This window comes from Nannospalax galili, unplaced genomic scaffold (assembly GCF_000622305.1).
Source record: "Nannospalax galili isolate Female #2095 unplaced genomic scaffold, S.galili_v1.0 scaffold115, whole genome shotgun sequence".
NCBI classification, from domain to species: domain Eukaryota; kingdom Metazoa; phylum Chordata; class Mammalia; order Rodentia; family Spalacidae; genus Nannospalax; species Nannospalax galili.
The window spans coordinates 8,397,803-8,414,569 of NW_008340588.1; the positions used below are offsets into that span (position 1 = coordinate 8,397,803).

At 35.6% G+C, this 16,767-nt stretch overlaps 1 protein-coding gene across 1 annotated transcript in view; it reads left to right on the forward strand.

The window, feature by feature from the left end:
* Positions 1-16,767, forward strand: part of Col5a2 (collagen type V alpha 2 chain) — a 146,350-nt gene that overhangs the window by 124,053 nt on the left and 5,530 nt on the right. Inside the window, exons 41-51 of the mRNA XM_017798841.2 lie at positions 1,436-1,489; positions 2,150-2,311; positions 2,885-2,992; positions 4,922-5,029; positions 6,323-6,376; positions 8,268-8,375; positions 8,965-9,018; positions 10,928-11,035; positions 11,381-11,434; positions 12,799-12,906; positions 15,259-15,550. Of these exons, the coding sequence (XP_017654330.1) occupies positions 1,436-1,489; positions 2,150-2,311; positions 2,885-2,992; positions 4,922-5,029; positions 6,323-6,376; positions 8,268-8,375; positions 8,965-9,018; positions 10,928-11,035; positions 11,381-11,434; positions 12,799-12,906; positions 15,259-15,550 (1,210 nt within the window). The remainder of the gene's footprint in view (positions 1-1,435; positions 1,490-2,149; positions 2,312-2,884; positions 2,993-4,921; positions 5,030-6,322; positions 6,377-8,267; positions 8,376-8,964; positions 9,019-10,927; positions 11,036-11,380; positions 11,435-12,798; positions 12,907-15,258; positions 15,551-16,767) is intronic.

Genomic DNA, 16,767 nt, shown 5'->3' on the forward strand with positions numbered 1-16,767 from the left:
TCACAAGAGGTGAGTTAGGAGATTCAAATGGGTCTATCTCCATAATTGTTTCAAATAGTCTACACCATGGATTTTCAGTGCTCTCCATGCTACCTGGAGACTCTGTGTTGGAGAGCCTGCTCCAAATACCAACAAGCCCATTAAAGAAATTCATCCTTTCAATTCTGTTTCTCTAGAACCACTCCTGGTACCACAATCTGTATTAGGGTTCTTCGAAGTGTAGGACCCCCAGACTGGGGTACCCTACGTTCTCTGGAGGTCACACCCCAATAACTCAGTCCTCAAACCGGAAGATGCAATTGCAAGAGGGTTTTATTACATCTATAGACGGGCCTCCACCTTCATCAAAAAGGGGAGGCCCAGATTCAGTTTAGAAGCTAGGTCATATAGACAGAAACCACAAACCACAAGCAGTAGGAGGGGCTGGTATTCAGGTCGGAGGAGCTGGCATCTAGGTCACCATTACATGATTACAGCAAAAATGGGAGGGGGATTTTTCATGTATTTTTCCAGCTCAAGGAAGCATGAAAAGGTCGTCTTTTCTTTTCTATAGTTAGAATTATTTTTCTTTTATTTCCTTGTACAGTTTCCCAGAATATAGCCTGGGAAACTTAGTTTCAGTTTACTTTAATCTGGGGGTCTTTGATTTAAAATTCTATCAGAAGAAACAGAACCAGAAGAATGAATATATATGTATAGGGATTTATCAGCTTAGCTCACAGGATAGAGTCCAAGTAGTCCAACAATGGCTGCACCACAGTGGAGAGGCTGAGAATCTGTAGTCGCTCAGTCCACAAGCCTGGATATCTCAGTAGTCCCAATGTGGCACTGAAGGTCTGACAAAGTCCAAAAGATCAGCTAATCTTCAGCCTACAGCAGCAAGACAAACTCACCAGCGAGAGAGAAAGCAAGCAGCAAGAAGCCTGGCATTCTCCTCTGCCTTGGTCTTTTATATGGGTTGCATATAAAAGGTAGAAGGTAACACCCACATTTAGGGTGTGTCTTCCAGCTTCAGATGATCCAATCAAGAAGATCTCTTGCATTTCAGTTAATCACAGATCCAGTCAAGTTGACACCCAGGATTAGCCATCACACTTAAAGATTTTATTACCATAAAAATGAGCTAAATGAATGTGAAAACACTTGACTATACAAATCATTGACTATGCAAAATAGTTATGTTTTTTCTCTACTTGTGCATGTTTAAGATAAAGAAAAAGTTGAAATAGAATAGTACCCTCTCTAATAATTAATCCTGCTTCTCTAAATCATAGGATACATGAGAACAAAAAAAACAAAAAAACCTTCATGGTCACGTTAAGAGAAGGAATCAAAATGCCCAGCTTCCCTTGTGTATAAAAAAATAGCTTTCAGGAAAATACATGGAGCTACTTAATATTATTTAAAATTTGATTATATGATCTTCTATTCCCAGGGTGCTACAGGATTTCCTGGTTCTGCTGGCAGAGTTGGACCTCCTGGCCCTGCTGTAAGTCAGATTAGATTCAGATCATTGGAAGTAGAATAAACACACACACACACACACACACACACACACACACGTACACACATGCATGCACATATGTACATTTTAATTATGATTTTTATTTTATCACTCACTGACTTTTATTCCTGTTTGGCCCTCTTATGCAGTAAGTCACTGTGGTATTTCATCAAAACATTCATATTTAACAATTCCCTAACTTGGAGGAGCTTATTTGCGAGTCCTTTCTAACCCTAAATTTGACTGCTATTCTGTTTAGGGACTAAACAATTTTATTTTGTGGCAATAATGAATCCCAGGAAGCATGACTAAAATTTCTTTTAGCAAATTCTCTTGTAAGATCAGGTCAAATGAAATCAAACATTATATATCCATAGTTGGAGCAGACCCTTAAAGATATTTGAAAATTCAAATTAATTTTACAACTCTTTTAATAATGAATGATTCAAAGAGAAGTGACTGAAAATGATATTTAGATTTCCTTTTGGGGTATTAATATATAGCTATGTTTAATATTCTTTTATTTAAGTCTCCCCAAATGACTATTAACAGGAGAAATGATCATGTAGGACAGTAATCGTTGCATCAGTCCTTCATACTTTGCTTCCACTTCGCCCTCTTCAGTGTGTCTTTGTGTGATACCAGGGAGCTCCAGGACCTGCAGGCCCCATAGGGGAGCCTGGGAAGGAAGGACCTCCAGGTCTTCGTGGGGACCCTGGCTCTCATGGGCGAGTCGGTGATAGAGGACCAACTGGCCCACCTGGCGGCCCAGGAGACAAAGGGGACCCAGGAGAAGATGGGCAACCTGTAAGTTTGACATCTGTTTCCCTCTCACTTCAGCTGAGGTATTTATAAGAATAAACACGTAATAATCACTGCTACAAAAGCTATTCAAATCCTTTTGAGTATATTAGTCACTATAGATTTTTAATTTAAAGTTCTTTGTTATAAAAATACATGTATAAAAATTAAAAATGGTAATAAATGGCAATAGACATGGTTTCCAAAAATTAAATATCTTTGTTGAATGCAGATTATTTGAGGAAAATGAAACATAGTATCATACTTAATTCTAAATTCATCTAAATGTTTTTAGAAAGATAAAATTTTTTCTAGAATTTTTCATCCTTTAAAAAGGAGACAGAATTCTTTGAATAACTATTATTTTTATTAGTCATCAAGTTCTTTTCCAACTGATAAGTAGTGTTAAGGCTCTGTGTGAATTACAAATTATTACTGTTGAAATTATTTATGATTTGATGAAACAAGAATTTTTTCATATCATGAACAAATCTGTAAAGCTGTCATCAAATATTACAAATACGTTGGACATGGATTTACCTGTTAGAGATAGTAATTATAGTCTACTATCACCATTAGGGCCCAGATGGTCCCCCTGGTCCAGCTGGAACTACTGGGCAAAGAGGGATTGTCGGCATGCCTGGACAACGTGGGGAACGAGGCATGCCAGGTCTTCCAGGCCCAGCGGTGAGTAGCTGTCAGTATTCATCTGATGTATACTATGTAACTTTTTCAGAGAAAATTGATTGTTTGCTTTAAAAATTGCTTTAAACACCCTTGAGCAACATGAATTCTGAGGTTTTCAAAACCTTTTGATCTTAAATGTTTAATTCTTAACCACTTTGACAAGTGTATGTGTTTAACCCTGGGGCTAGAGAAGTAGATAAATAAGCATTTGGATTTGTGTCAACTCAAATACTTCTGCAAAGATTAAAAATGATGCATAGTGCTAAAGAAGGCAGATTCTCTCCCGGTAAGTTGGTAATGTCATTTATAATAAACATCCTTAACAAAACAGCCATACATCATAGTAAACCATCAAAGAGAAGAGATAGTTGAGCCAACATAACATTAGAGGTGAGTAAGGGGTGGACCATGGATAAGGATTCTCAAGGTAAGCCCCTATTCCCTAAGGGTGGATTTCATATTCTTCGGAGTATGGATGAAAGTTTGATTCAATATGAGCTTAAAATGACTAGACAGTGTTTATAATGCCTGAGGGAAATGATGTTATATGGAATGCAGACAGATGGATGAACTCCTGGTTTTAGAACTCAGAGTTATTTGATTAGAAAAATGAAGGAATTATGGTTATCTTAGTGGTATCAGAATTGAGCCAAGAATTGGAAAGCAACGTTCCCCAATGATGAGACTAAAGGATGGAACACGTAAAGTAAACAGAAAAATAGGGAGTGATAAAGGATGTGTGTCTCTTACCAGTGATACAATTTTCAGAAGGAGAGCCACAACCAACTACATATGATTCAAACACAAAATACATACCTGAGCTGGTGCTGAAGGATATTTTTGGCCCTTCTTTTCTCCACAATTTTTTTGTTAGTTCGTTATGAATTTCATACAACATATTTTTATTATTCATCCCCCAACTCCTCCCAGGTTCATCCCCTCTTCTAGATCTACCTAATTTTGTGTCCTACATTTTTTTTAACCCATAGAGTTCAATTTATGCTGTTTATATACTTTTGAGTATGTGGCCATCCACTAGAGTATGTTCCACCTACCAGAGTGACATTCTTAATGAAAATAGACTCTCCCTCTTCTAGTAGCTATAAATTGTTAATATCTCATCAGTTAGGGATGGAACATTGTGCTCAACTCCCTTCTTCATGTTGAGATTTTGTCCTGCTTGAGCTTGAGCAGGTCTTGTAGATGTTGCCACAAAAACTATGAGTTCACATGTGCCTGTTGTGTCCAGAAAACAGTTTCCTTGTATTCAGCCCTCACCTCTGACTCTTACAGTCTCTTTCTGTTTCTTTTTCCACAATTATCTCTGAGTCTTAGGAGGAGAGATTATGGTATAAGTATGCCCATTTAGGGATGAGCATTCTATAGTTTCTTATGCTATGCACTTGAAGCAGTTGTTGGTCTCCTGCCAAAATAAGCTTCTGTGATGAGAGTTGAAAGATATACTAATCTGTGGGTATAATGATGTCATTAGTTGATTTAATACTATATCCATTTAGCAGAGTAATATTAATAAGTTTTCCCCTAGGGCTACAACCTGTCTAACTACTAATGGTGCCAGGTATGGGTTTCATCTTATGGAGTAGGCCTTAAAGCCAGCCCTAAGGTGGTTGGTTACACTCATGACATTCATGCCATTATTACACCAATGGGCATGTTTTACCTAGCCACTCATTATTGTGCCTTGCAGGGTTCACAACTGAGTAAGATTGCTTTTGGTCCTCTTAGTTTGTCAGGAGTATTGTGATAAGAGGTGGGCATGTCACTAAGTAGCATTGGTGTTGAAGGACAATGAACAGTTATTGCTGTAGGAGGAGATCTTGAAACACTACTGAATAAATGTAAACTCATGGGAACTGACATTCTTAAATGTCTTCCACAGCAATTGATATACTTATACTTCAATTTTAGGGCACACCTGGAAAAGTAGGACCAACTGGTGCCACAGGAGATAAAGGTCCACCTGGACCCGTGGGACCCCCAGGCTCCAATGGTCCTGTAGGGGAACCTGGACCAGAGGTAAGTGCTGCAGTGAAAATAGCTTTATCAACTAAGTATGAAGAGGAGAATTCCTTTACTTAAACTGTGACTTACAATTTTAGAAATAGATTGCACATATAACCTTAAAAAGGAATTTTTGTAGTGTTATTTGATCCAATTCCTTAGAAAGTTGGTTAAATGATGGCACAGAGACACAAAAGCAGTGCCCTTGTACTGACCGTCCTAAAAGCTGGAGTGAGCATTCTAGCTGATTAGCTTTTGGAAAAGTGTTTTGAAGGTGAAAGGATGCATCCATTCATCCTTTCCCTTGTCCTTATTTCATTCTATAATGGGATTTTTATCAAAACTGCCTAGTTTTATGGTTGTACAATTTAATGTCACTATTATAGCTCATGAAGAACAGAAAGTAGAGGACATTTTACTTATTACTATAAAGTAACATTATGGGTGTCAGGTTCTTTTAGGCTCTTTTGAGAGGAAATCACTTTTGGACAGGCAATTTGGGAAGCTAAAGATTGGAATATCCCTTGGCTAGTAGCTTAATGAGTAAATTACCACAGAGTCACATTTTTCTAAAATCATTGATCAATGATTTCAAAGCTATTTTTAATTAAATTATAAAACCATAGTTCTGAAAAATCAAAATACAATAGAGAAAGAAGAATATACATTTAAAATATAATCTAATATAATTTAAATACAGTTATCTGATCTTAAAACCTTGAAAGTTTTGTTTGGCTAAGCAAAGTATAGTCAATTCCTTAATTGGTAATTCAGACAAATTTACTATTGCACTGTCATTGTTATCTATTCCAATACATTTTGGAAAATGTTTGTAAAAATGAGAACTGGAACAATTATAGCAAACAAGAATGTTAATCTTCAAGCAATTAAAAATAAAAAGAAATGGCAGCAGTCTCTTTTGCTGATATGTCTTTAAGTGTTGTTGTATAGTTTAAAGAAGTATAAAACATGCTGTCACTTTCCAGACTATGAGAATGAGAGTTTAAAAACTTCTCAGATAATTAGTAGTGAAATGGAGATCTTTTTTAAATTTTAAAACCTCATTTAATTTTATGTCTTATAGGGTTTATACTGAGTAAAATATTGTGTAAATGTATTAATTCAACTGTAAACCTAAAAATTTACAGCCAATTTTGAAGGAGATGCATCTTAGCTCTGGAAATTGTTATTGAATATTTCAATGCTGTTGTAATGAAATGCTTCTTCTGATTGTGTGATTATTAAATAAATAATTAAAAAAACTTCTTAGATAAGCAGTTTCTCAAATATTACTCTTTGTTCTTTTAGGGTCCAGCTGGTAATGATGGTACTCCAGGACGGGATGGCGCTGTTGGCGAACGTGTAAGTGCAATGCAACTGATTAAAATATCTAGACCCACCTAAATCTGAAATCCTTTTAATTTTAGTGTTATGCTTTAATATAGCATAGATTTTCTATAGCATGGATTTTTCATATATTAAATATTTTAGTAATATAACTTTTGATAATCTAATAAAAGGATATTTGGTGCATGGCAAAATATGATGACATTTTTTAAGAGCAAGGAAACAAATTGCTTTCATATTTGGTAAAACCAAGAAGCTTTCAATTGCAGATATATATGGAGCACTTTAAATTTCCAGATCACTCAGAGGAGTATAAGAACGGACATGAAGTTGAATGCTATCTAAATTACTTCCTAAAATAAGTAGCCTGCAGGGATATACACCATACAGCTTGCTAATTCCTTATAAATCTCATGATATATGTTTAGTAAATTCTGTGCTGACTGAAAAATTTCTGAAGTATGTCCACAGCTGAGTCCATTTTGGCAGTTGCACACTTGTTAGAAAACAGATCAGCCCATCAAAGGCAAATTAATCCTCACCCCACAGTTCATGATGAAGCCTTCACTTTTCAACTTCAGGACTCTTCAGTAGAAAAAGAACTTGAAACCAGACTGATCTGGTTTGCAATCCTTAGGTGGCCAGCAATGTGATGCTGAGCAAATTTTCTGAATCTCGGTTCTCAGGCACTTTAAATAAATATGATTTCATCCCATGCTGTGGAGGATTTATGTACTAATGACATGCTTAAAAACTGAGTATAGGGTAAATACTCAAGAAGACTGTTTTGCTGTATAAAAAGAGGAAAAAAGAGTTTGGGGGAATCTTGGGCTATGACTCCCCTTTTTTATTATAACCTTATAAAATTTCTTAACATCTGGAGATTTTTCCTTTGTTGATACACATGTGCAATGCAGAAAGCATTCTAAGATTTTGAAACTCCCTGAAATATCTTTGGAGAGCTATACACTCCTATGTGTACTTTAAATTGCTGTCCTTTTTTAAAATTGCAAATTTAAATACGTGTAGACAATTTATACAAATTCTGAATGTATATTTGTGCTTCAAATGGATTATTTTTAAAACCTTGGAGTTTGTTCATGAGTTTGTTAGGTTATAGTATGTGTTCTTTAACTTAGATGCCGAAGTTCATTCTATTTGCCAAACTAGTTAGTCAAATGAGTTAATTTATGTCAGAAAATAAAGTTTTCTTCCATTTTATTATTCATATAGTTGTTTCTACATGTGTTTATGTCAGAGTGATCTCAAACTTGGTCTTGTAATGAGACAATATTTGGAGCCTTTTCATATGGGATCATACAGATGAAAGAGCGAACACCTTCCAAATTCTTTCCAGTGAGATGTGCATTCTGAAAACACTCTTGTCTCTAGAAGCATTTACTCTTTGGAGCATTGCAGATGGCAAGGTGTTTTCTTTTCTTCATAAAATGGGAAAAAAAGATGGATTTTAAAAGAGAAATAAGGGAGGAATGTGCAAAAATAGTTTCCTGAAAGAGCAATTGTAGAGTCGAAAATGTGGAAGGCGGGTTTCCTTAACATTTTCTTTGTTTTCAAACGCTGAAATGACTTTGTGTATTACAAGTGTATGGATACTCCTTTGATGGCAGCTAATCTAGAGAACATGATAAACTCGCCTGTATGCTAATAATCTTGACTGAGGAAAGAGTAGGTTGGATTTGAAAGGGGGATGAGATCTGAAAATGAGGAGTAATAATCCTATTTTCTTCAATTTGATTTACTGAGTAGTGAAGAAAAGTGAAAATATTTAAGTAAAATAAAAACGGTTTTAAAAGGTATACTTTCATATACTTTTCATATAAAATGCATAGAATATCACTGTGATAAAACAAATATCAACTAATAATACTGTTTCTATTCCTGTCAGGGTGACCGTGGAGACCCTGGGCCTGCAGGTCTCCCAGGCTCTCAGGGTGCCCCTGGGACTCCTGGACCTGTTGGTGCACCAGGAGATGCAGGACAAAGAGGAGATCCGGTAGGAGAGTCAGTTTCACACTGCCAGTTATGCACACCAATATGCTATGCTATGTTATGTGAATGCACACATATGATCACACATATGCTATTAGCTGAAGACTCTAAACAAAGAATTATGAATTCAGAATATACTCAGCCAATATTGAATTATGAATTCAGAATATGCTCAGCTTAGAAAATGTTTGATTATTGAAGATGGATTTAAGACTGATGCATTGACTTTATCTAAACAGGCTGTGGTTCATGGAAAATGTAATAAATACATCAGAAAAATATTAAGCAAGTAATATTTATTATTATTATTATCATTTGATAATCACTAAGGTTATTTTCACTCAGTGAAGCTAATAAACAAATTTCACTTTAATGTGTTGTTAGAGTTAGTGCTTTTTTCCCTTATGTGTAGACATTTGCCAGATCCAGATATCTATGTATTTTGGCTGTAAGGGAGTACATTATGTTCATTCTTATGTTATTTTTATGTTGATATTTTATAAACATTTATGCTCATTTACATTTACATTTAAGTTTATGTTTATACTTACTCTTATAGTTTAAGATACCAAACTTTATGAAATTATTTTCAGGGTTCTCGGGGTCCTGTAGGTCCACCTGGTCGAGCTGGGAAACGTGGTTTACCAGTAAGTTTTCTTTTTTTCTGAACAAATGCATGTTTTCTTAAGTAAAATATTTACCCAAGTATATTTTAAGATTGTATATTTTAAGATTAGGAAGAATAATTTAAGATTGATAAATAGGGGTGATAGGGAAAGTCTGATAGATAATTGCTAAGTTATAGTCAGAGAGAAGCTAGAAATTCTGTTGTGCTATTGATTGACTGGTAGCATGGATAGCAGTGCTGTATATTTCAGAAAGTCAGGAGAAAGAATTTGAAAGTTTCTACCCCAGAGAAATAATAGTGATAACAGTGCATATTTCCGAGCTGCTTTAGTAATTGCATGGGAAATAGAGTTTTAAAATTATATAAGGAAAAGCAGGGGTCCATGAGAGCTACAGAGGCTTTCTTACTCTAGGAGAGCAGTAGATGTGGGCAGGGTGGGGGTGGAATGGGGGTGGGGGTGAGGGTGAAGGTGAGGCAGAAGTAGGGCCTGGAAAAACAATGGTCACCAAAATCATCACATGCCAGGGGCTTTTACGTCCTTTGTTTCACAAACTGTAAAAATAAATTTCGCAGACAACAGAGAGGGTGAGTTTGTGGAGTGTTTATTTAGGCTCATAGCTGGAGTGCTTAAGAGACAGGAGGCCAGTAGGCCTTCTCTACAGTAAGATAAGGTCTCAAGAAAAAGGTTGCGATAGGGCTGCTAGTTTAGGGGCTTTTCATAGGACTTAAGGCAAAAACTGAATCATGGCGTGGGGTGGTGAACTGGTTATTTCAGGTAGCCTAGCCAGGAGGTGACCCATGTGCCTCTCCATCCCAGGCATATGGGCGGGAATTTTGGTCAAACTCTCATATCTACCTTCCAGGCAGATTTTTAAAAATGTTTATCTGTTGTGGGCAGTCTAGTGGATCTTACTTCTTATACTCAGTCATGAATACCTAGGTTTTTTTTTTTTTAATATATAAAAAGGTCCTTATGCTAGTTGATGATTATGACATTTAAATTAAAAACAAATTAGAAATCAAAATTAACATTAATCTAAAAGCCAGTGGGTTTGATGATTCTGTCCACTCACTGAAGTCAGATTAGTAGGATTCCAGTTTTCTTTCAGGGAAACTAAAAAGTCAGTATATGCTGGTCCTATTGTAGCTAGTATATCTCACTGTCAGTTTACACAGAACCATTGAACCCCAGAGCTCTTTTTATTTTTTTAATTTTCCAGCACCCAAAACAAATAACAAACTCTACATGAGTCTGCTGGATAATTTTAGGACTTTTCTAGGTGCAGCTTCTACCCCAAAATAAAATTCCTTCTTATGATTTTTTTCTGTAGTTTCTTGGGATCAGGATTTTTGGATTTGATATCAATATTGCAGACATGATAGGATAACACAGTAGTTTTTCTTTTCTTTTTTTGTGTGTAGTATACAGTAATGATACTATTTCAGCTTCATTTGCCTGTATTTTTATTTTTTACTACAGCCCCAGCTGAAATATTCCTTTAGTTTATTTGCATGTACAAATTTAGCATTCTTAGTATGAAAAGTAAAACAAGTACTTTTAGTTTTTATTTTCAAAGAATCTCTTTATTGTGTTCATAGTTTACTTAACAATATCAGCTAAATATATGAAATGTAATTATTTGATAACCTTTCAAATAGGCTAACTCAAACTTTAAAATATCTCATTTTAGTATTAATATTTTATAACTGAATCCTTAAGAAAGCTATTATGTATGATTTCACTGGATACATATCATACCTTGAGAAAAATAGAAAAAAGCCTACATTTGATACTACTGAGATAAGTAAATATGTTCAACACTGTAAAATTTGATATTCAAAGTTATAGGAAATATGACAAAAAAAGTAAAATTTTAACCATTCCAATTCTTTCTTAAGAAGTAATATTCATTACTGACTGATTCTAGGGTCCCCAAGGACCTCGAGGTGACAAAGGTGACAATGGAGACAGAGGTGACCGAGGTCAGAAGGGCCACAGAGGATTCACTGGTCTTCAGGGTCTTCCTGGCCCTCCTGTAAGTGTGTTCTCTCCTGAATGTGAGAATGTACTGGTATATTGACTTATCTGTCCACAAAAGAGATGTTTTTAATATATCCTTTTAATCTCAAAATTATCCTGATAAATAGTTATGTATCTACCCAATCTAGTTACCTATGTATAAGCTCTAAGTTTGTGGGGAAGAAATAAAACAAAAAGCTATATGCTTTTTTACTTTTTACAGTTGTCTTTAGTATTGGTCAAACACTGCAAAGATTGATGTCCTAGATGTTTATATTGCCAAAGTTAATGACATATTTTAAGAAAGCACAGTGCATGATCTAAATAGTTTGCCAAAACTTTAAATAGTTTTTCTGTATAGGGTCCCAATGGTGAACAAGGAAGCGCTGGAATCCCTGGTCCATTTGGTCCAAGAGTAAGTAACAAAAGTTGTTACGGTTGTAAATAATAATGCCTTTGGTGACATAATATAATTTCTTGAATTGAATATAATATTCATAGTATTAAATCTTAATTAGTTCATGTTCTCTGAAGTTGGCAGCAAATATATGAGACAAACCACTTTGCGACTAATTTAAGGTAGAAATATCTGGAAATATGGCATATTGCACATTATCCTGTGGGCCCATGGTAAGATCTGTTACCTAGGACTGTATTTATTCTTCTATTCAGTTTTCTTTTAAGTTAAATAAATTATTAAGAATTTCATACATGCGTATAAGGTGTTTTGATCAAATCCACACCCATTCCTTCCCCTCCAGCTCCTACCATATCTCACCATCACTTTTTCCTGACAACTTTGTGTGCTCTTTCTTTCTTCTTTTTATGGGGCTTTTTGCATTCTCCTCTCTGAAGAGGTAACCCTAAAATCTTTCAGGGATTAGATAAGAGCTCCCAAATACTTTTGACATTTTTGGCCTTTGGAACAGAGTATGTTGCTAAGAGGCCCAAGGACATTTTGACTTTTAGCCAAGAAACTGGCTACTTTTCTTTGGGGTCTTTTTACCCTAATTGCCTAGCCAATTCCCACCTCCTATTCTATTCAGTTTTTTATTTGGGTTAAATTACTATTAAACACACATTCTTTGAGATGACTATACATCCTCACAAAGTTTGGCAGATTTTAAAGCTGGATATATTTTGTTCTTTAATTGTGATAAATTCTCTGAAATAGTTCATACACAGATAATTTGGAAACAAACCATAAAACAAAACAAATACTTTAGCCTTTTAGACAGTCTACGTTCACATTAATGCTGCCTTTCCTAAGTCTTTAGTGTCATAACACAACTGACTCACAGTCATATTTAGGAAAATAGGAAAACTTATTAGAAAAACATTCTGCTATAGGTACTCCATACATAAAACAGAGAATAGTCATAAGGAAAATGTTACGATGTGATGAGATCCTGTGTAATAAGTACCCCAAGTTAAATTACAACAGACATTCAAACTTATGTCATGTCCTTATTCTAATTAATTGAATTTTCATCCAAGTTTATTTTCTATTTGATAAAACAATTATTACCAATAAAATTTGATGACTAGCCTGTTACTGTTTTTAACTTATCTTGGTCTTTTACCCAGCATGGGTGATAGATAATTCCTGACTGATAAAAATGTAAATATAGCAAAGTGTTAAAAGATCATTTCCTATGCAGTAAGAAGGAATCTGAGATATTGTTGTGACAGCTCCATTTCTGTAATAGTTCTTTGATTAGAGAGGTGTTGCAAACTTTTCTTCATAGAATCTAAAATGCACTCTTTGTATTCTGACAGGGTCCTCCAGGACCAGTTGGTCCTTCAGGCAAAGAAGGAAACCCTGGGCCACTTGGTCCAATTGGACCCCCTGGTGTGCGTGGCAGTGTAGGAGAAGCAGGACCAGAGGTAAGGTCACAAGAGCTTGCATGAAAGACGCTTATGTCAGGATGGAGTCTGTCCAATAACGTTTTTTTAGTCTAATGGACAAGATTCTCAATTTTTTTTTTTTGGTCTTTTTAAGACAGTGTCTCCCTATAGTTCCAGCTGGCCTGGAACTCACTATGTAGACCAGGCTGGCCTTGAACTCACAGAGATCTGCCTGCCTCTGCCTCCCCAGTACTGGGATTAAAGGTGTGTGCCACCATGTCCAGCCTGCAAACATCACATTAATTTAAATGACAGTTTTTAGTTTATTTTTCTGTTGCTATGATAAAATTCTCTCACAAAAGCAACTTAAGAAAGGGTTCTTTTTAGCTCACAGATTTGAGTTCACAGTTCATAATCCAATCTACCATGGCTGAGAACTCAAAGCAGCAGGAGCTTGAAGCAGCTAGTCACTTTGCATCCACAATCAGGAACCAGAGAGGGATGCATGCAAGCTAATGCTCAACTCACTTTCTCCATCTTGTATAGTTGATGATCCCCTGCCAGGCAATGGTCCCACCCACAATTAAAATGGCGTTCCCACATCTGTTAATGTAATCATGATACTCCCTTGCAGGAATGCTCAGAGGCCCATCTCCCAGGTGATTCTAGATACTGTCAAGTTGACAATTTAACACTAACTTCCCCGATTAGTATTATAAATAGCTTGAGATGTAGTAAGCACTTCATGAAAAGTTCATGAAACTGATAAAAATGAAGAATAAGAGAGATAAAATTTTCTCCCATAAAAGTGACATTGAGGATTTCAACTTAAAGTTTTCAAAAAAAAATTCTTATGGTATTGAGTAGAAGTTGATATAAAGAAATAAACCTTATTAGTCTAACTTCTCAGACCGTTGAAATGTATCATAGATATTTTACATGCATATGTTCTCTCTCTCTCTCTTTCTCTCTCTCTCTCTCTCTCTCTCTCTCTCTCTCTCTCTCTGTGTGTGTGTGTGTGTGTGTGTGTGTATTTGTGTGTTTATGTGTACTCATGCTTTTGTCTGGTGCTTCTTTGATCTAATTTATCTGATCCCACATATTCAGTCTTTGATCCTCAATTGCAGTAGCATTAATTTAAATAGATTTATTCTTCCTATGGCCAAGACAATTTCCTACTTCTTTTTTTTTTTTTTGTGAATACGAAACAACTACAGAATTAGAATATCTTTGACTTATGTGATACTTTTTTGTGATTTAGTGGCCTTGGTGAGATAACCTTTTCCTTTAAGTTTGCATACAGGAATACATAGATTAATGATGATCTGACAAGTAGCTTATCTATCAGCTATATCTATCATCTATCTATCTATCTATCTATCTATCTATCTATCATCTATCAATCATCTATCTATCTATTATCTATCTATCTATCTATCTAATCTATCTATCAATCTATCAATCATCTATCCATCTCTATCATCTATCTGCCTTTTGAGAATCAGTAAACATTGGCCTAGACCTTAAAACAACTTACCTTGAGCCACTTAGCAAGTGGCAGAGCCAGTGTTTAGAACATCACCCTTCTGAATTCCAGGGATGTGCCCTCTGCTTGAGATGTAGACTTCATATCTCTTCAGGTTGTTGCCTGCTCTTTCAAGTTTCTGAATTCTCCCTCAGAAAATACATAAAGGAATGAATTGAGGGCACTTGGGTTATAGCCTTTGCCACATTTTGTGCTTCTCTGAGATTTTACACTTGCAGTTCTCATTTGAGAACACAAAGAGCAGGAGACTCTTTAAGTCAATAAAAGACCAATGGGAACTGAAGTTTTGTTCAGTACAGTGAATTTTTTATGTACACTGGTAATTATGGTAATTCATGTGCATACAAAAGACTTCCTGTTTTTTTCCCTCTTGATTGGGAAGAGCAGGGTGATCCTCTTGCTTACTGTCTCTATTTCCTCGCTATTTCCATGTAGACTTTAGAACCGGTTCCCATCCCACCCTTGAAGCCCTTGTTTACTTTCTGCCCCAAACTACTTTTTAAAACATTCCAGTTGTAGCTTATGTGTTCTTTTGAAATGAATGTGCATTGTGCATGTTCTTCACATAAAATACACTTTCTTCAAAGTAGACATCAAAGTCAATATTTTTGGCTTTAATGTTTTTTTTTTTTCTCTCAGAGGCTGACTGGAAGAGGTATGCTGCTGAGAAGCCGCTCAATATCACTCCATATCTGTTCGGTGCTATTGCTTGACAGGCTATCTCCACACGTGAAAGGGCACAGCACTGACAAATTCGAGTATCACATTGCAGCTGCCTATGTGCAGCACAGCAACAATTTAGTAAAATGAAAACAAACACGTCTTTCCAATTTCTCTTTAATTAGGGTCCTCCTGGTGAGCCTGGCCCACCTGGCCCTCCAGGTCCCCCTGGCCATCTTACTGCTGCGCTTGGTGATATCATGGGCCACTATGATGAAAACATGCCAGATCCACTTCCAGAGTTTACTGAAGATCAGGCGGCTCCTGATGATGCCAACAAAACTGACCCTGGGGTCCATGCTACCCTGAAGTCACTCAGTAGTCAGATTGAAACCATGCGCAGCCCTGATGGCTCCAAGAAGCACCCAGCCCGGACTTGTGATGACTTAAAGCTTTGCCATTCCACAAAGCAGAGTGGTGAGTGGAGACGGGCCCTCTTGAGCAGAGCACATTGCTGTGGATTGAGTTATTTTCAACTGCATTCCAAAATATTTTATTGACTTTATCCTTAACAAGAACAGAAATATAAAATGTTGAACATGACACAGAGCTTATAGTTTAATGGTGGAGACAATTAATGAAAACTATGGATGAAATGTAACTGTAACAGAGTACATATGCTTCTAATAATATAATTTTGAGAAGGTGATTCAAACAGACACACATACATGTGAGCACATGCAAGCATGTGTATGTAGAGAATATTTGCAGATGAATAATTAAAAATACTTATTTATGTAACATGACCTTTCAGAGTTTTAATTGAGTATCATATATTATTGTATCACTGAGAACCAAGTGAAATACATAGTTCCCAAATTTCTTACATATATTTCTTTAACGTAGTATAATGTTCTATGAATCATTCCTTTGCAATCTTTCCTGGCAGGATCATGTTATAGTGAGCATTTAAGGCATTTTGGAATCAAGTAGTATTTCTAACATAGTTACATGAAGTATGCCTCAGTATTGCCTTCTTCAATCACCTTGATTGATCTAGTGAGACCTGGAGAAAATGAATCCTAAACCATATGAGCTGTGAATGTGCTGTGAAAGGTTCAAAAGTTTCAGCTAATTTTGAAATGACATTGACAAACATAGCTTAAAAATGTTATCTCTGAAGAATATACACTTTAATTCTTAAGTATATAATTTGCATTCACTATTTTCTTTCCATTTAAAATTTTATGTATAATAATATATATAGACATATATGGGCAAATGAATAAATATATTTGATTATTTACCATCAGGGATTCTCTTGGTACATCTTGATTCAAAATATCATATAAAACAGGATTTATTTATTTATTTATTTATTTATTTATTTAGTTAGTTAGTTAGTTAGTTTTTATTTGAGACAGGGCCTTGCTAAGCAGCCAAGAATGGCCTGGAAGGTGCCATTCTCCTGCTATACCCTTGAGAAGATTAATTTTTAAAAAGAGACAATAAGATGACTCATGGCATTCTAATTATACTTAAATTTATTTGCTTTATTCATAGTTTTAATAATGCATTATTATGTTCAATTTATTGTTTTCTTAAACATTATCTTAGTAACTTTAAAATATTTTATTTGTTATATTAGTGTGTGTGTGTGTGTGTGTGTGTGTGTGTGTGTGTGTGTGTAGGTC